This window comes from Scleropages formosus, chromosome 12 (genome assembly GCF_900964775.1).
Source record: "Scleropages formosus chromosome 12, fSclFor1.1, whole genome shotgun sequence".
Taxonomy (NCBI): domain Eukaryota; kingdom Metazoa; phylum Chordata; class Actinopteri; order Osteoglossiformes; family Osteoglossidae; genus Scleropages; species Scleropages formosus.
The window spans coordinates 9,113,300-9,138,021 of NC_041817.1; the positions used below are offsets into that span (position 1 = coordinate 9,113,300).

Consider the following 24,722-nt stretch of genomic DNA (forward strand, 5'->3'; position numbering starts at 1 on the left):
TTAGTCTGGGTCTTCACTCCAGACCTGTTCACCTTGAGAGACCCTACCAGGAGCATACTGCTCCCGACGACATAGCTCTGGAGATCCCTAGATCACGCAAGCCATTCCGCCATGCCAAGGTCCCGATCCAGGAACAAACTCATAACCACCAAAGCACTTTCATCCATAACAACACTAAAAGGTGTTGGTTTATGAGTAAACTGCCTTTTGCTTTTCCCTGTGGTGAATAGAGGTGAAGAAGGTTGGTACATTTTCATTTTTATGGACATTCTCACAAATGTCAGCTGATGGCAGTCTGTCTGCAAGTGGTTTTTTTCTTAGACCACTCATAAACTGTGATAACTAGTACAGTACTCAGTGAGATTTCTGCATGCACTGAGACAATGTTTCAGTAAATTTAGGAGTTATTTCTCTATTTATTGTATTCATACTATAACATCTAAAAAAAAGACTAAATGAATTGAACCCTGGTAAAATTGTGTGTTAATTTCACAAAATTATATTGTGGGGGGGGGGTTGTTAAAGTGTGTGATTTTTCTGAAAACTCTCAAACACATTGCTTTTATCCATTACTATAGCTGAATCTTAGTACCAGATCATTACTATTGAGGGGTTAAAAAAGTATACCCCCCCATATACAACCCATACTGAAGGCACGACGGACCATTATATCTGCTATTAGTGTCCTCAGTTGCTTAAAAAGAAAATGCATGCACTTTGTCTGAGTCGGCACAGAAAATAAACAGAGACATAAAATCAGCCATACTAAAATGAGCATTAAGACCATCAAACCAAATGATTCACTCAGTCAAAAATTACTGGGCTGATTTGTGTGCAGCTGAAGTCAAACACTCATTTCTCCTTTATCAGCAGTGTGGTTTTTAATCTCTCCACTTAATGGCCATAATGCCAGGAGCACATGGCATCAATTTTCAATGGTTGGCAAACTGACAAGGAGGCCGATGAACACCTCAGAGATGGACAGGAATGAGCTTGCCATCACCTTGGGGGTTGCCCATTCAATCTCTTTAAAATAGGTGCATTTTAAGCATCACTCATGTTTATAAAAACACACTGCTGCAAAGAAACATTCCTAAACTGAAGCTGAAACTCTTTTATGAAGTTCTGAAGTTTGTCAGAGAAGAATGCTTTATCTGTGTGTGTATGTATGTGTGTGTGTGTGTGTTTCACTCTGACGATGAGGCCAAACTGAGGTCTGGGTATGACAGGCCCACTGTAGACTCAGCCTCAGTCCTGTCCTGCTCTTAGCCGCCCTCTTTGCCTTGGTTATGGGGATTAGCCTGACACTCCCTGACAACTTCACTTTCATGTGCTGCAGAGGTCTGTTGAAATTGGCACAGTCGCTCTCCATAAAAGGCATACGTGCACCTAGACAGCAGGATTCAACTGACTATCGCTGCCACAGTTTCAAAGGTCCATTAAAAATCATAATAAAAAAGCTCAAGATTTGACTGGTGTGAGTACAAAGCACCCTCAAGGGCCATCTAAAGGACTGTAGAGTTGAGAGTGGCTCTAAAATGCAAATCTAAGAGAGCAAAGGGCTTAGTGTTGGTGGAAAGCAGCTATAGCTGCATCACTTGGAGATCCAGGAAACTAATGCTCTGTTGTCCTTCAAATTGTTTGCAGTAGCCTAGTGATGCAGGAGGCCTGGCACAATAGCTAGGGTGTGCTAGCCATGTGTACTCAGTACAAGAGGAAGTAAAGTTCCTCTAATTTACTGTTAAATAGTGGGTTCTCTTTAAGAGGGCATTTGTGATCAACAGGTACCATAAAGGTTAAGTGAATGGAGACATGACCAAAGGCTGTTGGCTTGAGGCCCACTTTCTATCTACTGTCCACTTTGGTGAAGCAGTTGAACTTTATTGATCCAGTGAAATATTTTTCCATTCTTGCATATATTTCTCCTGAACAGTTACTGTCTGGAACACTGAGATATGTGTCCAGCAAGACTGCAGTCCCTCCTCCTTTGGTTCCAGTCTACCTCCTACACCAAAGCAGTCAAGACAGGCTTTAGAGGGTAACAGGTAACATGCAGTCCTCTCAGAATTTAACTTAATGTTCTCAAGCTCAGCCAGAAGATCCATTCTCCGATATTCCAGTCATCGTGTGGCATAGTCTCCTGTGCTTAAATTTTTAGTTCACATCTTTTCACAGACCATCAATGTAAATAAATTTCACACCTAAGTTCACCCAGATCCACCGTGTCCATGTGCTGTATTCCCCTGAGAAGCACAGGGCATAAGAGATTCTTGTTTGATGAGAGACCCATAACAAAAATAGTAAGACGGAGGAATTATAAATTTTGAGCAATAGAAATTGCTTTGGATAAATGTAATTAGCAAAGCACAACAATAGTATTACCACTAGTTTATTATTATTTAGGGGGTGCTGTGGCGCAGTGGGTTGGACCACAGTCCTGCCTTCCGGTGGGTCTGGGGTTCAAGTCCCGCTTGGGGTGCCTTGCGACAGACTGGCGTCCCGTCCTGGGTGTGTCCCCTCCCCCTCCGGCCTTACGCCCTGTGTTGCCGGGTTAGGCTCCGGTTCACTGTGACCTCACTTGTGACAAGTAGCTTCAGACTGTGTGTGTGTGATTTACCTCTTCTACCCTTTACAAACACACACACACACACACACACATTTTCAGAACCGCTTGTCCCATACGGGGTCACGGGGAACCGGAGCCTAACCCGGCAACTCAGGGCGTAAGGCTGGAGGGGGAGGGGACACACCCAGGACGGGACGCCAGTCCATCGCAAGGCACCCCAAGCGGGACTCGAACCCCAGACCCACCGGAGAGCAGGACTGTGGTCCAACCCACTGCGCCACCGCACCCCCTTCCTTTACAAACAGCAAAGATAAATTAATAAAATAATGCTGAAACAAAGTAAAGTGAAACTCATTCTATCTTTACTGGGCAGCACAGTGGCACAGCAAGTAGCGTTGCTGTCTCACAGCACCTGGGTGGTGCAAGAGAAGGTGGGTTAAATCCCTGTTCAGTCTGTGTAGAGTTTGCATGTTCTCCCCGTGTCTGCATGGGTTTCCATGGGGTATTCCAGTTTCCTCCCACAGTCCAAAGACATGCTGTTCAGGTTCCCCATAGTGTGTGAGTGACACAGAGCGTATGTGTTCCACTGATGTATGTATGGATGAGCAACCCATTGTAAATCGTGTATCTAGCAGTGTAAGTCACCTTAGTGAATAAGGTGTGTGGGCTGGTAACACTACATAGTATCCATTGTAAGTTGCTTTGGAGAGAAGTGTCTGCTAAATAAATAAATGTAAATGTATTAAAAATCTGTGGACTTGTGTCCTCCTGACATGAATGATACACCCAGAGGAATGGATAAACAGCATTCTCCATGGGGTGTGTTCTCTGTGGGCTTCCTGTCAGTCAGCTTGTTGAGCACTGTTTACCCAGCAATGGAACACTGGTGTTTTAGTCAGAAGCATCCCAACCCTCACTTATGAGCTTGTACCTTCTTTTCATTTTTTTGTGTTCTTGCTGTTTACTCGGTGGGTGGGGGCATCCTGAGTAGTGACAAACAGAGGGAACATTAGAAGGCATTGTAAAAATTAACCGGTGTAATGAGAAAATGAGTGACTTATTGGCTGCATGCTCATTGCCTTCATTAGGCCTCATATTTATGAGCATCTATCAGAAATGGTGCAGTGAGGAGCAGTGCAGGGTTTATGAAGCGTAGATTGTCACCTTGTTCTAATTAGCCATTACCTTTGACTGCTGTGAGTGCACAGGCATTACAGAAAGGACAAGGTTCATAATTACTAGCTTTTAAGTGGCAAATAGAAGATGCCGATTCAATTAGGCCTCATTTTTCTTTTTCAAACCCTGGTACACTAGACTAGGATGGTGAAGTTGGCACCATTTGGAACTCTCCATCAGATTTCTACTGGTATTATTATTATGATATATTTAAACTCCAAATTTCAAAAAGCCATTGGCATTCTTTTTGTTAAAAAAATAATTGTTCTATAGAACAGACAATTAGAAAACTAAACATCAGTATTTACAGAAATTGTTTTACATTATTTTTGTTTTTTTTTTACCTTAACTTTTGAAAAAACTGGTTTGAGTCTTAATGTACTTGGCTGGATTGATGCTTTAAAATCATTTCAACTTTATTCTGTTCAGTTTTTATGTGCTTAGTTGTCTTCTTTTCTGTGTAACAAGATACAAGTGGAACATATTCACAACAGTACTGGACAAAAGGTGAGTGTCATTAACAAAACCTTTATGGTTATTTGTGTAGAAGTCAACCATTTTAATATTGTAAAAATGAAGGTGGAGCCTCTTCTTTAAAAGAGTAATCAACACACTCATCAAAGTTCACCTTTGCAATGATCTTGCTTATGGGTTCAGTTTTGAGGGCCGGTTGCAAACATCAAAAGAATGCAGAAATGTTTTATTCATTTGAAAAGGGAGCGCTAAAGGCTCTTCCCTCCAGAGAGAAAAAAAAACAGGCCACCGCATTCAGAGTCATAACCGGCTGTTTTTCTTCAATGCTCTGTATATCAACATATGACAGACATGTCAAGACACGGTCAAAGAAAGCAGGATTTGTTATCTAGGACCAACTTCTCTTGTCATCTTTGAGGGCGAATTCAGAAGCCAGGCCTGTTGTTAAGCTTGAGGACAGTCGCACTGAGAGTGCGAATCAAAGCAGGCACTTTGAATATTTCATTCACAATGAATTGAGTGCTTCATCATGTTTCCAAATGAACACAATGCTTTTTTGTTAACTTTCTAGTGGCACATGTTGGAATATTGTTAAGAGCCAGAGGCTGCAAACAACTAGCTTATGAAAGCTATGATGACTCCAAAAGGAATAAATTTGCAAGGTCTCTTCATCAATGCTTCTCATGAAGAGATTTGATCAATACATGAAATAGGCTTAATATTTCATATATATTTTAGTGTCTATTTATCTAAGAAGCTGATTGACCAAACCAGTTGACTTTATAAATGGTCTGCTTTCATTGATACTCTGCTAATGAGAAAGATAATACTGTAGCAGTCTCTTCCAGCTGTAGATCACAGCTGCACAAGCTCAGCGGTGTGATGAATCATTTTTTTAAATCATAATTTAAGCAATAATTCTATACTCTCTTCACTGAGACCTTGATTTTTTGAAATGACCTGTTTTAATGGCCACCTGAATTATTGTTATATTATCTTGATGCATATAAAATAGAGATTAGTGACAACCCAAAATCATTATTTTCCAAAGAAAATGGATCACCAGTATTTTCTCTAAACTTTTTTTTTTGTTTCCATCAAGGATTCCAGCATATAAAATGAGCATATTGTTTCAGTATTCGTTAAGCATAATTTGCTATTCCTCAATGTTGAATACAGCTTTTTTCTCTGCTATGTTCCAATCCAGAATGCTCACATTTTCAATGGTTAGTTTAAGGAGCATCAGGATAAAATGAGCCATCTTCCAAGGCTCAGCCAATAATCAGTCATTAAGCATTTGTGGACCTGTATAAAGAGTGTCAAAGGCATCCTGTGGAAATTTGAAAAATGTGCTTTTGGAGTTATGCTAGATGTAATAAGTAGACTGCTGAGGCCAAACACTCATTGAATCAGTATCATTTCAAGCTGCCATGTTTGCAGAGAGTTTCAGAACTCTGGTCAAATCGATTGTGATATATTTTGGCGCAGTATATTTCTCAGTTTACTATGCAGCACATCATGAAGCTGGTGTACAATTGCAATGATTTTTGAATTTTCAGTATTAAATAATTCATGTTGAATTGCCATGATTAAACTTTCATTGTCATAACCATAAACTGCTGTATTTTTCGCATACCAGTATGTTTAGCCAGCATTATTAAAGTTTATCTAACTCTTTAGTTGTATGCAGTTAGTAAAAATACAGATGCAGATGATGTTTAACATTTCTGTCTGTAAGTCAGCATTGTTAAGAAAGTTTAGTAGTTTTGTTCACTCATAGATCTACTTGAATTTGTCCACCTGATCCTTCATTATTTTTCATCAGGTAGCATATAGTTTGAGTGATGTGATTTAACCGTTCAGTCGTTGACGACTTTTGGTCACTTTATGGATCATCATTCTCCATGCTCATTTCAGTTTTTATGATGTCGAGTTTGCCGGTATTCATGCCGCGGACGTTCCAGGTTCTGATTTTGGGTTGTGATCCATAAAATATTTCGGCAAAGATAGTGGAGTAGTTTGCCATTGCTTTCTCCACCCCTCCCCATTTATCCGGGTTTGGGACCTGCGTGTAGCTGTTGCCAACTATACGGCTGGGTTCAGTCTGAGTAAAAGTATATTTTTGCCAGTATATTTTGTACATTGGCTGCTGAATTTTTTTTTAGCAATGATTAACAGCTGATGATCATTCTCCTTTTCTGAAAACTATGATGAAAGGTAAAAAAGGAAATTTTTCTGGGTTTCCAAATAGTTTCTGAATAGCTGTCATGAACAATGCAACAAGTAAAACTTACATGAAGAATCAATTTCAGTAAGACTACCTCAGCTTTGCCAACGGTTCCAGTATGCTCATGATTAAATAATCACTTTCTGCTTGTTCATGTCTCCAGCAAAACCAGTGAGGAAGAAATACTTTTTTTTTTTTGTTTGTGAAACAATTTTATTCTTGTCACTCAAGGATTAACATAAGACTACATAGTGCCAGCCTTTCTGGTATTTTTTTCTGTCTTATTCTTTTGGTCCTCATTCTTTGATTTCTTATCACCATAGTTATGTTTAAGTTTTTTTTTTTCCTTCCTTTTTTATTGATATTCATTCTCTGGCTTGTTACACCATAGGATATACTGTAAGTATAACAAGTGTAAATGAAATATTATGCACAGTGCTTCCTTTATTTGCAGTTCCAAAGAAGAAATTATTTCTAGCCTATTTTTATTATGGTACCTTAGTTATAAGATACATCCTGTGGATGCGCTGAGATACATTATCAGTGATTTGACCTGGGGTCATTGGGTGTTTCGGGTCTTTTAACATCAGACACCCTTGCCCAGGCAACCCAGCCAGGGTTGATCAAGCCCCGACTTGCGTCCCAGCAACAACTGACCACAGATCTGCTCTCTTAATCCAGACTCACCTCGTGGCTCTCTCTTCATCTTCGGTAGCTGATCTGATGGCATTTCTTTTCGCCTCTCCTGTGATGACCAACAGCGTTAGGGCTTTGCACAATGAGCGCCCTGCAAATCCCCCGCAGCCCATCTCAATGGGCACACAGTGTGTCCGCCACCCTTGCATCCAGCATTTTTCCGCAAGCTCCTGGTACTTTACACGTTTTCACTTGTTGGCTTCCTCCAGGCATTCTTCCCAGGGTACTGTGAGCTCCAACCTTGGTAGTCTCAGAAAAAAATGATCATATCCGAGTGGAGAGATGCAAATACAATGTTTTCTGAGGTTTTCTGGAAACCTCAGCTGCTTGCCTAAGTCCACTCTCAGCTGCCAGTTGGTAGCTGTGATTAGGAGATCTGTCTTCTAGGCTGTTGGTGGGCGTTATGGCCAGCCTTGACAAAGGAGATGGTATTCCATGCAGGGTGGTGATGTGCAGTGGCGCTGATGGCTGTGGCAACATGTTCTGCAACTTCCTTTAGCACCTGGCCACGACGCCAATGGTAGCAACCTTCTCCAGGAGCTTTCGGGCAACTGCTCAGAAGGTGTTCCAGAGATCCTCTCCCAGCACAAAGAGGGCAAGAGGGTGATTTGCTCTTCTCCCAGACATAAAGGTTAGCTGGATTTGGTAAGGTGTCATATACAGCTTGGACAAGAAAACTGATTCGGTGGGAGTCAGCCTGCCAGATGTTTGACCAGGTGACTTTCCGTTGTAATGCACTCTCCCACTTCATCCTTGCTTCTTGCTGCTTGAGCCCCACCGTTCTTCTTCTTGAGCCCCACCTTCCACTTCCAGCCTGTTCATACCTCAATGCCTGCTCCAGCCACCTTGGGGTCCGTGCAAGATCTCACTTCTCCTGTAAAGGGCCTGGCTGCTGAGACTCCGAGGCAAGCCAAGCCATCTGCGGAGGTAGCTTCTCATCTTCCTTTCCAGAGATTCAACTGTTGTTATGGAGGCTGTGTATATTAACAAAGGCCACAGGAGTCTAGGCAAGATGGCATGTTGATAAATCCAGGCCTTGAACCTGCCAGGCAAACCTGACTTGTCTACCTAGGTAAGCCAGGCCTCAAGGTCTCCAGAGATTCTCTGGTAGCAGCGGTGTCTCTGAGGCTACTGTCAAAAACCTTTCCAAGACTCTTCACTGGTTGTTCAGTGACGGACGGGATGGTTGCTCCAGACAAAGAAAAACCGTACTTATCCACTACTTTTCCTTCTCTTCAGCACAAGAGACCTTGATTTTTCTGATTTAAAGCTCATCCTTGCCCACGTGATGAGCTTTTTTAGGCCTTGGATCCATCTGCTGCCAGGCACAGATGTAGTAGTGACTGTGAAATCATTCATGTATGCTTTTATGGGGGGCTGGCACACTCCAGTCTTTGTCAAGGAGCCTCTGCATTCCACCTCCGCTGATCTTACTACCATGTTCATGGCATGGGCGAAAAGTATAACCGAGATAGTACAACCAGTTATTATACCGTCCTTGAGCCGATGCCACTCAGATGTGATGGACCCAGAAGTGACTCTCATCTTGAAGTTGAATGAATGAATGAATGAATGAATGAATGAATGAATGAGCTTTATTGCCAAATATGTTTACACATACAAGGAATTCGTCTTAGTGTCATAAACTTCCACAGCACAGACAGAATGACAGTGAGAAGACACAGATAGTAAAAGTAGAGTGGGCTAATAAAAGAGTTAAAAAAAATATATAAAGTACACAATATACAAAATAGACACTAGACATTATATGTTTGTACAGGTATGTTGTATACAATGCAAGGGAAAGTAAATAAGAGATATGATGTGAAAAATAAATATAAATAGCGTTGTTTATTGCACCAGTTTACTCCCTAGGGGGGCATTTAGCTGTTCATGAGGTAGATGGCCTGAAGAAAGAAACTGTTCCTGTGCCTTGCTGTCTTGGTTCTCAGTGCCCTGTAGCGCTGGCCAGACGGCAAAAGTTCAAAGAGGAAGTGGCCTGGGTGCGAAGAGTCTAGGATGATTTTGCCAATCCTTTTTCTGACTCTGGACGAGTACAAGTTTTGGAGAGTGGCGGGGGGGGTGTGCCGAGGATTCCTCCAGCCGTCCGGACTATCCACTGTAATCTTCTGAGGTCTGATTTTGTAGCTGAGCAGAACCAGACAGTTATAGAGGTGCAGAGGACAAACTGGATGACTGCGGAGTAGAATTGCATCAGCAGCCTCTGTGGCAGATTGAATTTCCTCAGCTGGCGAAGGAAGTACAATCTCTGCTAGGCCTTCTTCACAATGGAGTCTATGTGGAGCTCCCACTTCATGTCCTGTGAGATGGTGGTGCTCAGGAACTTGAATGACTCCACTGTTGCCACAGTGCTGTTCATGATGGTAAGTGGGGGTAATGCTGGGGTGTTTCTCCTAAGGTCCACAATCATCTCCACTGTTTTGAGCGTGTTCAGCTCCAGGTTGTTATGGCTACACCAGACAGCCAGCTCTTTAACCTCCTGTCTGTAAGCAGACTCGTTGCCATCCTGGATGAGGCCGATGAGTGTGGTGTCGTCTGCAAACTTTGTTGCTGTAATAATCCAGGATGATGTGCTTAATCTTGATGGGAACATGGTATATCCGTAGAACAAACTCAACCAGCTTGTGTGGTATGGACCCATAACCGTTGGCAAGGTCCAGCCATAACACGACCAGGTCCCCTTTGCCTTTGCACACTTCTCTGATGAGTTGTGTAACTACACCAGTGTACTCCAAACATCCAGGCACTCCAGGGGTGCTGCCCTTCTGCACCGAGGTATCTATGTACACATTCTTTAAGAGGAACTCTGTCACTTCACACAAGAAGATGCTGAAGAATATCTTGCACTCCACACTGAGAGGTGAAATGGCTCTAAACTGGTCGATATTCTTCGAGTTCTCTTCCTTGGGGATCCAAATGCCCTCTGCATACCTCCGGGAAGTGATCTTTCCCCTGCGCCATATCACCCTCAAGATTTCAAACAAGCAAAGAATTTCTGGACAATACTTGTCAAAAATGTACAGCACTCCACTGGGTCCAGGGGTGGAGGCTGATCTTGCTCTTTTTACCACCTCTTGAACCCCCCTTGAGCAGTGCTCCTTTGTAGCAAATTCAACAGTGGGGGGAGCTGGGTTAATGAGGGCCTTATGGTGTTCAAAGTCTCGTCCTCTTTCGGAGTCACTCAAGGTGCTGTGAAAGTAGGTATCCACTTCATCCACTGAGCACATGAGCTGGCCACTGCGCTTGTCTCCTAGAAGTTTCTTGGTGAAGACCACGTGGTTGGAAATGAAGGATGCCCATTTCCTGGCTCTTTCTTTTCCACGTCTCCTATGACACACTGTCTGGTGGAGTGCCATGAGCTTTCTCCTTAGGATGTTACATAGCTCCGCCAATGATTGTTGCTCATCTTCACTTTCTATCTTGTGCTGCTGTTTCAGAGTTCGGAGCTCTTGCCTCAACTGGTGTATCTTGGTGGCTCTGTGGTTCATGGAGTATGCGGACTTTTTTTCAGGTTTTACGTATCCAAACCTTTCAGAGGCGTAGCATAGATTGGACTCAAGTGTCCACGTCCCCCTTGGCTGTGGCTTGAATGGTTTTGGTTACATCTTCATCAATCTGCTGGCACTCTCTATGGCTGGAAGCTGGAGGCAACTTGATTCATAGCTGATTTAGAACTAGTCTACAGGGAATTGAAGTTTGAGGTGCGTGGAGGGACAGGGCTCTGTGGGGTGATTCCTGGCCGGATCCTCCTGCGTCTCACCAGGGTCAGGTCCCGTGCACTGCACATCTCTGTCATGTTCCAAGCATTTCATTCTAGCCTGATGGATTTTAAGGCCATGCAGGTACTTACATAACTTGCTACAGGTGCATGTCGTGTTTAACGTCATCAAACCATTACATGGGTCAGATTTCTTGAATTCATCCTGTTGGGGATCTGATAACCGCCCCCCCCCCCCCCCCCCCCCCCCAGGCTCCTGTGGAGATTTGTTTCTGAAGGCTTATTCGTAGCTTAATTTGGGTTTCCTCTTCATGGTAGATACGGGGGGATGCTAATCCATCCTCTCCCAGCTTCTGTCTTTCTGAGCCGTCAACTGTCCAGTCACCAAACTTTACTTGGTTGTCACCCAGTCTGTTCCTGAGTGTCAGTGGCTAGGCCAGGCTTCCACTTATAAGATACTTCCTGCAGACGCACTGGGACACATCATCAGTGATGTGCACAAAGATGTATGAATCTTACACAAAGTAATTCAAAATCAATGAAGAACACTAAAAAATATATAAAATACTGACACCAGAAATGGACAAAGTGTAGTGCTGTTTTTATCTTGGGTAAAAATTCTGTAGTTTAACAGCTTAAACCGTATAAATGTCATTGACACTGTGATTTTTTTCTTCTATTTCTGTTAAATATAATAAATCTCAGTCAGCAGAAAAGTAATTACCTGTAAATGCAGACCATTATTACTGCTGAGATGAATGAATCTGACAAAAGATATTTTAATCAAGTCTGTATATATCTTAGTTGTATGCCTTAGTATATCTTTATGTCATCGATTTTAATTCCTAATAGTTTTTTACAGATTCACACATATCACAAAATTCTAACTGGCACACCTAGATTAAAATAAAAGCTATAACAGATATGTGCTCTCTAGGAACATGAATGGAGTATGAATATGAATGGAATATTGATGGATTCTTGGGTAAGAATTGGAACAGTGCTGTGCATTATGGCACCTTTGAATAAAAGCCTGACAATCAGATATGAAGCAACATTTTAAAAAAGGAAAAATAAATGAAGGAAAAAAAACTTTTTTTTTTTTTTTAAACAAACCAAATAGTCTGATATGAAACATTTACTAACATTACAATACAGGCAATCCCCGGGTTACGAACGAGTTCCGTGTCCTTAGTCTGTCTTTAAGTCAAATTTTGACGCATGTCGGAATAGTTAGGTGTGGTGGATATCTAACATCATTTTGTCAAATGTTTGCCTTAGTATAGTATATTGTGTACCTTTCTATGCATAAAAAACATTAAAGAAGCACTTGGGATACACTAAAACATCTTTAATATAACAATACAATAATAATAATAATAATAATAATATAATAATAATAAATGTAATTACAGTATTTTTAATAGAGAGGGACATAGAAAGAGATAATGATAAATGTTACTACTGTCATCATGAACAGAGGACACGGAAGAGGCTGGACCCAAGTGCAGGAGGATTGTTTATTCAGAATCAAAGGACTACATGTATTCTTGTGGTCGGGAATGGGCAAATGGTCGGCCGGTCGATTGGCGAACTGAGCAAAGGCGAGGATCCAAAATCGTGGCCGAGGGACAAGGGGGGCGGTCATTATCAAAGAGACGTGGAACAGCACTGGGGAACGATGAGGGACAGGACTTGAGCAAAGTGAAGCAGGTTTGAGAATGTGGGGGGGGATGGGGGGTGGATTTCGGGGTTGTCTGGAGTGAGAGTCCGCAACTGGAAAGAAATGTCTTTTGTAGCCGAGTGCTGTAGCAGAGAGAGGGGAGGTGGGGACAGTGTGTGTGCGTGCTGTGATGCTAGACCTAGAAAACAGAGAATAAAGATTAGTTAACAAAGGTTATAGTTCCAAATAATTCTACTAATCAACCACTTAGTTTTTTCATGAACAGTAACTGCTATATTCCACCTTTTCATGTTTGTCAACAGGGAATTAAGCCTAAAGTTGAAATTAATGAATTGGCTTCCCTTGCATAACTTGGTTATATTATATTATATTATATTATATTATATTATATTATATTATATTATATTAGAATTCATGTTTAGCAGCACCCATAATAAAATTTTCCTGCACTTTCAACTCACAAGAAATGACTTACAAGGACAAAAGTGGTCTCTTCAAAATAAAAGTTTTCTAATCTTGGTTGTCTCACAGCTGGGTGTTTCCTCACAAAAATCTCTCAGAATTCTTGTGACTTACCCTACTGTTGAAACCATCATGTATAATAATAAACACGCACACTTTCTGAACCGCTTGTCCCATACGGGGTCACAGGGAACCGGAGCCTACCCGGCAACACAGGGCGTAAGGCCGGAGGGGAAGGGGACACACCCAGGACGGGACGCCAGTCCGTCGCAAGGCACCCCAAGCGGGACTCGAACCCCAGACCCACCGAAGAGCAGGACCCGGTCCAACCCACTGTGCCACTGCGCCCCCCCGACCCCTTAGTAATAATAAACAAAAAAGTAAAAATAAAGTGCAAGAAAAAATTAAAATGGTAAAAAGGGCAAAGAAAAGCCTTACTAGTCAGTTTAAAACTTGAAGTGCTAAAACATATATTTCTCTTGAAAGACAATATCAAAGTGAATATGTTTGATTTGATTTACTATTCATTTGTTGCAAATGATACTCTATGAGTAGCTCAGCAGGAATGTTTAGGAGTGTTCTGAGTGATTACAGTATTCTTTTTTTTGTTTCATATAGTGCCTAAAAAAGAAGCTTCTCAAAGCACATTACAATAAAATAAAAAGTATCTGGGTTACAATTTAAAGCAAAGAAATTTACAGTAAGGATAAGGAAATTTAAAAAAAATAAAAGGAAAACTGCACAAAACAACAAAAAACTCCATTAAAAAACAATTAAAGACAGCATAATCCATTCAATGTATGAATCGTTTTCAGGTCATTAGCATTGTTTTTTCCAATTTAAATTAAAGGTAATTAAGAGTTCACTCGAAGATATATCAGCTTGCAAGCACATATTTAGGAACAAATTATACTATATCACAGGGAAGCCTGTATAGAACAGCTGCTGTATGTGAACATGTACGTACTGTAGCTAAGATCAGGGAAGCAAGTAGCATAAGTAAAGTCCATACAGTGGTACATGAAAAGTTATCAGCTGTACTGCACAGTACAACTGAACATTTCTATGTTAGTTGGATTTGCTCAGTTTGTGTTTTTTGTTGTTTTTTATGTTTCATGATGGGCAGAAAGCAGTCAAAGAAGCTTCAAAAAGTGCTGCCATTGTTGAAACATCAAAAAAGTGAACAGTTCATAATTTAAGTTCAGAAGAGGAAGTTTGGAGGCACATTAAGCATGGTGAGAGAAACAAAGTGAAAAAGCTGTAGTCCACCATAAATGTTGCATTGTAACCGAAGATCATCACACTGACCACCCGAAAATCTACTGCATTTCCGTTTTCAACTTTGATATTTTCATTTGAAAATTCTCATGAAACTTGACTACAGGGGCAACTAGTTTGCTAATGAAAACATTTGTTTTTATAAAGGTTAGAATAGTGTTATAAAGGGGGATGTTTTGGATGATTTTGAAGAGAATTTCAATAAGAAATAATGGTAGAACTGCAATGTATGGTGTTTCGCCCATGGCATACCCCTCAAGCCTAGTGACTGGGATTGACTCTGAACTTCCACAACACTGACCAGGCCAAGCAGTTAAAGAAAAAAGGGATGGTTGGTTGGATAATGTGAGAAATAAGAAATAAATTTCTTTACTATTGGGAAATTTACCTAATGGAGAGATTTTCGAGATCAAATTAGGTTCAGGCACAAGACATGGATTTACATACAATATGTTTATATGTGTGTATATCTATAGTAATGAACAGCACCTCATACTGATGTCAGAGGTCTTTACATTTTTTCAACCTCCAACCCCTATAAAGAAATGTAATTTATTGCAGTACGTGTCTGAGTCTTTATCGTACACTGGCACTTTGACAGCCTGAACAGAATTCTGTTAGAACAGCAAAGCTGCATTGATTAAAATTAAATGAAAGAAAACAACATGGTGTCAGTTCAATAACATAATATCAATAACACAGTAGCCAAGTAAAGAACAGTATGATTTGTAATGGCATATTAATAGAGATTACCCCATGGGAGTGCATTGTGTTCATCTGTATGGAAAACATTAAGCAAGGTAATTATTAAACCTTTAGTGATCTCTGGCAAATTCACTAATGCTAATTGCATTGAATTATGCTTCAAACAATTGTAATTAAACTCCCATTGGACAAAATACTGAAAAAACAGAATTGCAATGCAGGTTAGACTGAACGCTCTGCATGTATTTCCAAGGCTGGCACCCTTGGAGAAGGTTGCAAGTTATGTGTTTGTATGGCTGCACAATTGTGTGTATGCTTGTATGGATCTATAAATCTATGAATTCATTAATTTATTGACTTAATTTATATAATGTACACAAGCTCTAATGATGGGAACAGCAATGTTCTTGGGCTTTTAAAGCTTTTAATAGGCTGGCTGTATCAAATGGTTTACAGAAAGCCTTGCTGTGTGGGGTTTTGTTTTGGCATGAATCCCGGGAACAGCAAGACTTCAGGTGTCATGTTCTTTATTGTCACATCCCCAGGAGAGATGCAAAAAAAAGCCCTCCTAATATCCGGGTAGTTGGGGAGACTGCTATTGAAGCATCCATATTTTCTGAGACAAAATCCCATCTGCCCATCTCCCTTTGACTGTTCCATTCCTTGTCTAGCCTAAAATTGCTCTGGCTAAATATAATGGTGGAAGAAAAAATATGCTTGGTCTGAAATACAGAAGACAGAAAATAACCTATAACCTGCCGTAAATTGTTTATTCATGTTGAGAAAGGACATGTTGGGAGCAGCACAAGGTCCTGGCTATGATGGATGCAATTTGCCCATGCCGTTAACCTATAGCAGACATGGTTCAAGAAATCGGTGTTCTGCCACTGCTACAGCCCTTGGTCAAAATGGGTTTCTTTTTCCACAGATTGCCCTGGATGGACCTGTGTCAGTCAATGATGAGGGCAATATTAAGTTTAACTTGGGAGAGTGAAAGATCCAAACGTTTCCAATAGGGAAAATGCGTTTGGAAACGATTTTTGTATGTTTTATTAGTCTTTTTCGAAATATTGTAGGTTTTAATTAGTTGCAAACAGGTACAAATACTTGTGTAATAAGTACCTCTGTGGTGTATGTCTTAGTGTATAGCTGTAACATGCCTCTTCCCATCTTTTGGGATAATTGCAGGAGCCGGAAGTGATACTCTCCCAGACTCTCTCCCTTCAGTCGCGGGCACACTTCCGCACTTTGTGCAGGAGCCGGAGGATGCCTACATCATCAAGAGCAACCCCATCAAGTTACGTTGTCGGGCGGCGCCTGCCTTGCAAATCTTCTTCAAGTGCAATGGTGACTGGGTGCACCAGAATGAGCATGAGTCGCGGGAGCATGTGGACGAGAGCACAGGTAGGAGACAAAATGTATAGGCTCCTTACAGTGCAAATGGTTCCTGAAGCAACCAATACCTGTGCTGTGTGATATGTTCTGTATTGTGGAGCATGCTTTTTATGCAGGATTTAAATTTATTCAGCTACAGCCAATAACAAAACCACTGTGTTTTCACCACCCCTCAAAGGCAGAATTTCTGTGGAACTTACCAAAAAGGAAAAAAAGAAAAAAACCCACTGACTTTATGTATTATACATACACACACATTTATATTTTTTCTTTTTCCCCCACTCACCCCTTTTTTTTGCAGGCAGTCTTACTCCTTCAAGCTCAGGTCCTCTACCAGAGGCCTGGGAGCTTGAGGGTTCTGCCCAGTATCTTAGCTGTTCTTAGGACCATGCTCTTCTGGACAGAGATCTGCTGGAGCCACTCTCCCAGCTTAGGGGTCACAGCCCCAAGTGTTCCAATTACCACAGGGACCACTGTTGCCTTTTCTAGCTCCTCTATCTTCCTCTGTTTGTCCACCACTACTATGTCCAGTTGGTTAGCCATTACCAGTTTGTCAGTCTGGATCTGGAAGTCCCACAGGATCTTAGCTTGGTCATTCTCAACCACCCTTGGGGGTGTAGTAGCATTCCAACAGCTCCTTATTCTCCTCTCTTGTCCATGCATGCCTTGTTCTAGTTCCAGGAGCCCACTTATCATCAGTATGTCCTGGTTCCCAGGCAACATCTGAGCCAGCATGACTCTCTTTGTTTGACTCTCATATCCAAGGTAGGCAGAGCTGAGCATAAGGACCCCCTACTGAAGGTAGGCCATGCCCAGGATTCAAACCCCAGTCTCCCATGTGAAAGGCAGCAATCTTACCACTAAGCTATCCAGCCACTTATAGATATACAAAGGAGCTAACACCTCTCAGTCTCTTTTATTATTTTATCATTTATAATTTAGTATCCCCAATGGGAGACCTGTTAATTTTTATTAAAGACAGAGGATCTTCTCCACCTTGTATGAGCAGGTCATGTGTCTGATTGGAAATTTTGTTTTGCTGTAATGTGATGACGAGGTTGAATTTTCACTCCTTTTCAAAATTACCACTCCTACAGCCCTAGCCCCTTCTGTTCTTTAGGTAAGATTCTTGATTTGAAATTCAGCCCTTATTTCTTACTTTCTTGTTTAAAGTTTGTGGAAGCTCTGCCTCAGGATACAAAGAGCTCCTCTTGTGCTCAGAATAATAAAGATGTAAAAGTTCACACAAAGTTGTCTTCGCAACTCATACATAAAGGGCTATCATGAAGAATTTAAGTCCAGCTCATTAAAGCATGTCAGGACCTGGTGTATAAGTAACACTGGGCAGCATGTTGCTGATGAGAGGATTTCGGTTTCATTTTGTCTGTACAGTGGTTGCTGAAAGTTGATCTGACACCTCTTGTGAAATGTGCTCTGATTAGTCTACACAAATAGGTTTCTCTTGTATTCATTGTAGCCCCTGAACTGGATGGGGTGTTTTAATTGCTTCTGGAAGTTCATTACTGTGTGTTTCCTGTGCTGTGAAATTATTGTATAACTAATAATGAAATGGTGAGGTCACAATTATTATTGTTTCTGTTTCACGTTTTGTTGTCGACTTTGACATTTTCACTTTTCAGTAATTAGTATAAAGCAAGAATAGTAGAGTTTGTTGGGAAACTGAAATGGAATCCCAGGTCCAGGAAAAGGTTACTGTAATTGTATCAAAATTACACTTAGGTGAAGGTAAGTATACTATAGTACAGTGAAATTTCAAAGGAGGTGTAAATATTTTCACAACAATGAATTCCGTAGTCGTCCGCATTCTAGAGAAAAGCAACCGTGTGATGCCTTCAGCTACTTGACTGTGAACTGGAGAGACAGACCCAGACAACAAAGATCACAGAATTCCTTCTTTCTTAGCTCTGGGGCTATTTGTGAATCCAGTGCAGATACACAAAAAAAAAACACAGCTGCTCAGATAGGACTAATATATGGACAAAATGAACTAGTTCAGCAACTCTAAACTGAAGAGTTTATTCTATTTTCGTTATATCCGCACCACATACAGTAAGCACCATTCCCAGAAGGAAAAAATGTGAAAAAAAAGGTTTTAATGTTTTAGAAGTAAACTTAACCCTTTGAAAGACTGATATAAGAAGACAACTCTTCATTCCTGGTGTGAGAAAATCCAGGCAAGTGATTCAATGTGTATTTAAAAGAATCACCAGAAAAGAAGATCAGATCAAGATTTCTGTTCATCTGTTGTCAACTGGTACTGTGGCTGTGTGCCATCAATTTCCACAAAATTTAACCCAACATCAAGCAGATTCTTTGGGGTTGCTGTAAAAAAAATTAATCAGACAGACAGACAGAGAGATTGAACAAATGCACAGACAGGCAGATAAATCCATAGATACATGGATAAGGTTTAAATAGAGATCGCTTTGATATTTTTTTCTTCTCAATCGGTTCCTCTCTTTGACAAAGTTTTAGAAATACAGTAAATAAAAAAAAAACAAACAATCCTGGACATTTAAATAAATTAGTTAGCTTATCGGTGTATTGTCTGCATCCATACATTGAGGGGAAAGGCACTAGTTAAACCTGTAATAAGATTATTTTAGATGGAATTTTGTAAAAAAAAAAAAAAAAATGTCTACAATAGCATATCCATGTTATCTGATTATCTTAAGTGCCATTACCTGGAATCCTAAAAAATGGCCCTTAATAAATCTTAATTCAGATAGAATGTGAGTGTGACCCATAGACTAATGTGTATTTTCAGGGAGTGAAAAAAGGCAATTTTGTTCGTAAACTTGCAGTTTTTAGCTGTGTCACTAAACTTTCAGTGTCTTCATTTATTATTTCACTACTTTCTATTCTTCCTGGCAGGTCTAATTCTGTTACGTAAAAAGATAATGAAATAAAAAAAGAAATGAAAAATGTTCCCGTTCCCAAAAGAAGTTTGAGAGTTTTGACTTAATCCATCTAAAAGTAGATTATCTTGGAATTATTGAGTGCAAATCCATTTTATTCATCTGTGAATTTTGATTCATGGTTTCTCCAATTTCTGCGTGTTTATATATTTCTTTTTTAAAGGTTGCTGCTTGATTTGTTTGTTGTGTACAATTATTATGACTACTTCTCCACATGCCATTTAGCCTGAAACACAGTTTAAAGGTCTACTTGTTGCCCTTATCATTGATTTTGATAGAGGGATGGTTATGGAATTGATCATTTTTATTATTTTAAAATGTCAGCCCTGTTTGCTTGTGACCTAGAGAAGTGTTCGCTCCCCAATACCTTTGTTTCTTTTTTTCTTTTTTGTGAGCAGAACTTTCTGCAGCATTGCCCCAACAATGAAAATGATCAGGTGACCCAAGTGGTAGACAATTAAAAAGACCTAAGAGAGCCATCGTCCAGCCTGCTACACACCAGGCTTTATATCAGTATTAAACTCATAACCACTGATAACGCCATCCTTTACAGCAAGCTATGGTGGCCCAGTAATGACCAGCAAAATTGCGTTATGGATTAGGCAGGTTAATCAGCCTGGCAGATCTGCAGAGAATTGGGTTTTATTGATTAGGACATGGGCCTTCAATGCCACGAGGTGCTGCTGATAGGATCTCTTATTTACCAGCCAGGCAGATGAATCGCGCCCTCAGATAAGTGCAACAACGCCCTTGGGTCGGCTGCCATAGACTATGCCATCACACAATCCACAGCAAGGACAAGGTTGGGAGGTGAAATGAAGGGTGCCATACTCTGAATCCAGTTTATGGGAGGGAGCTTATGTTTCTGGAGCATTAGCATTTTCTTTTTATTTACATACATCTCATGTTTTTTATTTAGATTTCATTTAGATTCTGTTATTGAGACATTAAAACCAATTACTACGGGTCATTTATCTTTGATACATTGAACATCTAAGCATCTCTGTGCCTTTGCTGAACATTGTGAGGTCAGTGTGATTTCTTGGAGTCATCAGTGAACTCTTACAAATAAATTGATTGGAAAGCATACACAGAGATAGCTATAGAAATGCTGCCTTCATGATAAAGTAGATTAACATTGCATTGAGCCCTGAAGCCTTATTCAGTGCGGGGATCCTACTTTGAAGGGGGTGTATGAAAGAACTGCACTGTGGCAGTCTCCTAAGTGTGAAACCCCAGTCCAACAATAGCACCATGCATGACCCAAGCCTTTCTGTGTGTTGTCATTGCTTGAAGATGTGAGTCAGCCCGTCACTTGTGTCCCTGTGCTGCTGATGCTGGATGGGGGCGAAGATTGACCTGAATTGCCGCAAGTCATCGGAGCCTCCTCTTGCCGAGCACCTCTGCCTCACAGGATGCCGGCAAATGGCAGATGAGACACAAAGAAAGCCTGTCATGTTGTTTACTCAGCCTCATTAATTCAGTCCTGTGCGTTCAGCCTCAGATGAACCCCCACAGTGGCTGCAGTCAACAGGCTGAGGGCATCTGATGAATGAAGGAATGAATAAATAAACAAATAAATAAATGAAAAGGCACCCTGGAAGGCTGTCAGACTATCAGAGAAGCCACCTTTTCTGATCTGGGATTTATCTTCTGGCTTTGATTGCAAACTTGGGCTCACTGGAGGCTGAAGACTCTGTGCATTTTAAGTGGGATCATGAAAGAAAACAACAGGGGCAAAATTTAAAGACGATTGATTTTGCGTCAGGGTCAGCATGCTGGTTGGGGGCCCATACATAATTAAACCTTAGAGACATTATCTAGTTAAAACAACTGATTGGGGTAGCTATCCGATTGGCTTTCCCTTTTAATCTGCGACAAAGGCTGGAATAAGGTTTTATAAAAGTACCCATTAAAGAGGAGCATTTTGATCGCTGCAATACGATTACATTAGATGCACTTTTTGAGAGAATATGGGAATTTTATCTCAGCATATGTGTCTTAAGTCACATGGCTAATGACCTGAAAAAAAGGGCCTTTGATAAAACCAGGCAAAGTCTGTGAGAGCGTGACCTGTCGTTTGACCCTTGCACAGATGTATGTAAATTTATGTAAAACATTATTTGTCATTAACATAGTCGCCTGCTCATTCTGCGCACCCGCTTTCCATGTTTGCCATTTTAAAGGGCAGGCACAACTCTGTAACATGCTACCCACGGGCACCAGCCAGGCCCACCCAGGCCTCTTAAGCCCTTGCACTTGGCATGCCTCTGTCACACTACGGATTAGTCGGATCATGCTAAGCGCTGGCTCACCAGCAGCCCAAGCCCCTCACTGCGGTACCGCTGGCAGGTTCACACCATCCAAAATCGGCCTTACATTTTCGAATTATCATGTGCGGGTAGGATTCCAGCTTCTGAGGGAACATTGTACATTACATCATCCATATTTAGAATGATGGCTATAGAGGCTTGTGCTGCAGAGAAATTTGCTGGGTTCTTCTTGTAAAACCGGTGGAAAGTGAACAGCTGATATTCTTCCTCAATGTCCTAGCATCAGATTTAAAACTGAAGCAAAAAGGGTTTTTGATTTGTATGTTAGAACGGACTGTTTCTCTGGTTAAATAAGAGCCGTTCTTTTTTTTCCCCCATCTCACTGGATGAGGACCCTTGTACATTTGAGTGAGTCGTGACACATCAGTTCTTTCACTCTGTATGAGGCATTAAGGCGGATCCATCTAACCAGATCTGATTTGAAAGGAACTTAAGATGTGAAGGAATCGTACTTTCCATTATGTTCCATTCGATTCATTGTTCTTTAAATCTAAGGGCTAAGCTTTTTATTTTTTCTTCCTTTAGTGTCTTTGGAGAAACAAATTTTAGAAATAAAAAAAGCATCTCATTTCTGTGTTCAGGGGTGCAAAAGTTCTGTGGATGGAGACGAGCAAATGATCTTTTTGTGAATTATTGCATCCCACTCATCCTCAGTTATGTTTTTAGCCTTTTTGATTTTTTTAGATGTATTGCAGTTCATTCCTTGCCATCAGGACATGGATCTCCTTCCTGTCGTGATGTACGTTAACGGGTGAGCAACACACAGACATTCACAGCTGTACTTCCCTTGTAAAAGCGACAGAGCCAGAGGCTGGTTCATTCACAAAGGCAACGCACTGTGAGGGGAGGTGGGAGTGGAGACCTGCCCACAGCTGATAAATCTGCAGCGAGGGCCAAGGATAGGGCTGCACATGGCCTAGAGTGATGACTGTGGCAGTGGCATCTCGTCTCCTCTGATGGCTGATAACTTCAGTGCTCTGCTGTTTCCCTGCCCTGTAACACCAATTAAAGTGCAATGTTTAGTCAGTCTGGCTAGTTACACAGGTATTTCAAGGGTTGTGAAACTTTATCAGCACCAAAGAGATAATAGTGTTAGTATTTATAACTAAAAAAATGTGAACTTTATTTTGTTGTCCAGTGAATTATATTACAATTGGAATAGTGAAAGCATATAAAGTCAAACCATAGAACCCTCAATTAAAACATGTCGTGATTTTTCATTTTTCAGTCCCTTCACTCCAATCCTGTGGATTCTGCCGGGGGCTGTGATTTATTATTCATTTCAATACCACCTCTCTGGATACCAAGCCCATCAAGTTGGGAGGAGTATTTTGGATGGTTTATGGGCTTGTTTTTTGTGTGTTTTTCTTTTCAAGCGGTTCGTTCCTCTCTGCAGGACTGCTGCACCATGGTTTGTAACTGTTGGAGCTCCAGGCTAGGTTGGGCTCAGGCGGCACAATCCGGTGCACTGTCAAAGAGCAAACAGATCACAACAGGGGAAGGCTTTGACATCTGTCACTGGTGGTGTCTGACATGCTGTTGACATCTGTTATCGGTAGTCTCCCTGCGAACACAGTTCCATTTCCCAGAAAACTCCACCAACGAGCTACTGTCCGCTTCATCCAGTACACTTTGAATACTGAACGTGGCCCAGCATGTGCACAGCTGGGCACGGAAACTTTACTTTGGGTCTTTCGGCACTACTTTTTCCCATTAATGGCAATGCAGTCTACTTTGTTATAAGTGATGTGCAGTGCAGTCTACATGGAGAAAAGCTCCAGTGTGGGGTTACACTGGGATTGCAGCCAAGTAATGGGTGTAGTATATTGCTTGTTGCCGTTGCTCTTGTCAGAGGTGTCTGTCCAGCATTAATTGTCCGAATATACTATATATACATACATATTCCGGCTTAATAAAACAATCCTGGACTTTTTCAATGCATCACACTAACTCCAGAGTGCAAAGGTCTCTCTTTGTCCATCAGGTAAGTGTGTATTGTAAGTCAGTGTTCTGTCAGCTTCTGCTAACATTGTTTTTCAGTCTGAAACATGTCTAGTATCTGTAATGTAAACAAGCGGTCCTATATTCTGTGAAGTATTTAAAGTTACATATTTTTGTTATGGGTAATAATTATCTGTGAGATAACAAGTTACATAAGAAATGCAGCAAGTACAGCTGCCAGTGGATATGACAGCACCTAACTGCATTCTTGACAGTAAATTAACAAGACTTTTCTCTTCCATCATATATCCATTGTTGTTTATAGGAATTTCATTTAATTTGTGTGCAAACAGCAGTACTTTACAGTATGTTACAGTTTGTGGAGAACCTAAAAACTTTCATTGCTCTTGTTACTTATACTAGGCATTTAATGGTAAGAACAACATTTATTTCTCTGTATTTGGTATCACTGGGAAAGTATTACTTTTTTACTTTTATGAATGCCAGTTAGTCTTATTATCTAGAGTTTTCCACTGAAATGAGTGGAACATATTAGGACAAGGTATTCTTGTGATCTGTATGAGTTGGTGCTTTAACAAATTGAGTTATAATATTAAACAAGATCTTTTACACATTGCCTTGTGTAATCATATTTGTCTTCTTCAGACAACTATCTTATTATTGGAGTCTGGGCCAGAATTCAAATGGAAAAAGAAATGTACAGCGTGGAACTGCCGTGTAACAAGTGGTGTGAAGTCAAATTTGACTGACAGCGACCGCTCGTATCGTTTTCATGACACTTTAGTTTACCACTGCCTTGTCACTGTGTTTATTTGGATTGTGAACTTGCAAACCCCACATACCCAGGTGGCAGGTTGAAAGCTACACTCAAACAAGCATCTTAGGAGCTGTGAAGTACCAGCATTTCTGGTTCTACTATCATGGAACTTCAATTTGGCCAAATTGCTCCTCCATTATTCTCAAAGAAAAGACAATGGCTAAACCCGTTATTCTTGGCTTTATACAAGCTTGATATCAAAAGGTCATTAAGAATGTTTTTTGTAATCTGTGTTCCATGGAAAATATACTGAGTAAAAGGGAAATACA

General features: G+C 40.9%; 1 protein-coding gene across 1 annotated transcript in view; it reads left to right on the plus strand.

Moving 5' to 3' along the window:
* Positions 1–24,722, plus strand: part of unc5db (unc-5 netrin receptor Db) — a 184,974-nt gene that overhangs the window by 111,882 nt on the left and 48,370 nt on the right. Inside the window, exon 2 of the mRNA XM_018762538.2 lies at positions 16,196–16,411. Coding sequence (XP_018618054.2) covers positions 16,196–16,411 — 216 coding nt within the window. The remainder of the gene's footprint in view (positions 1–16,195; positions 16,412–24,722) is intronic.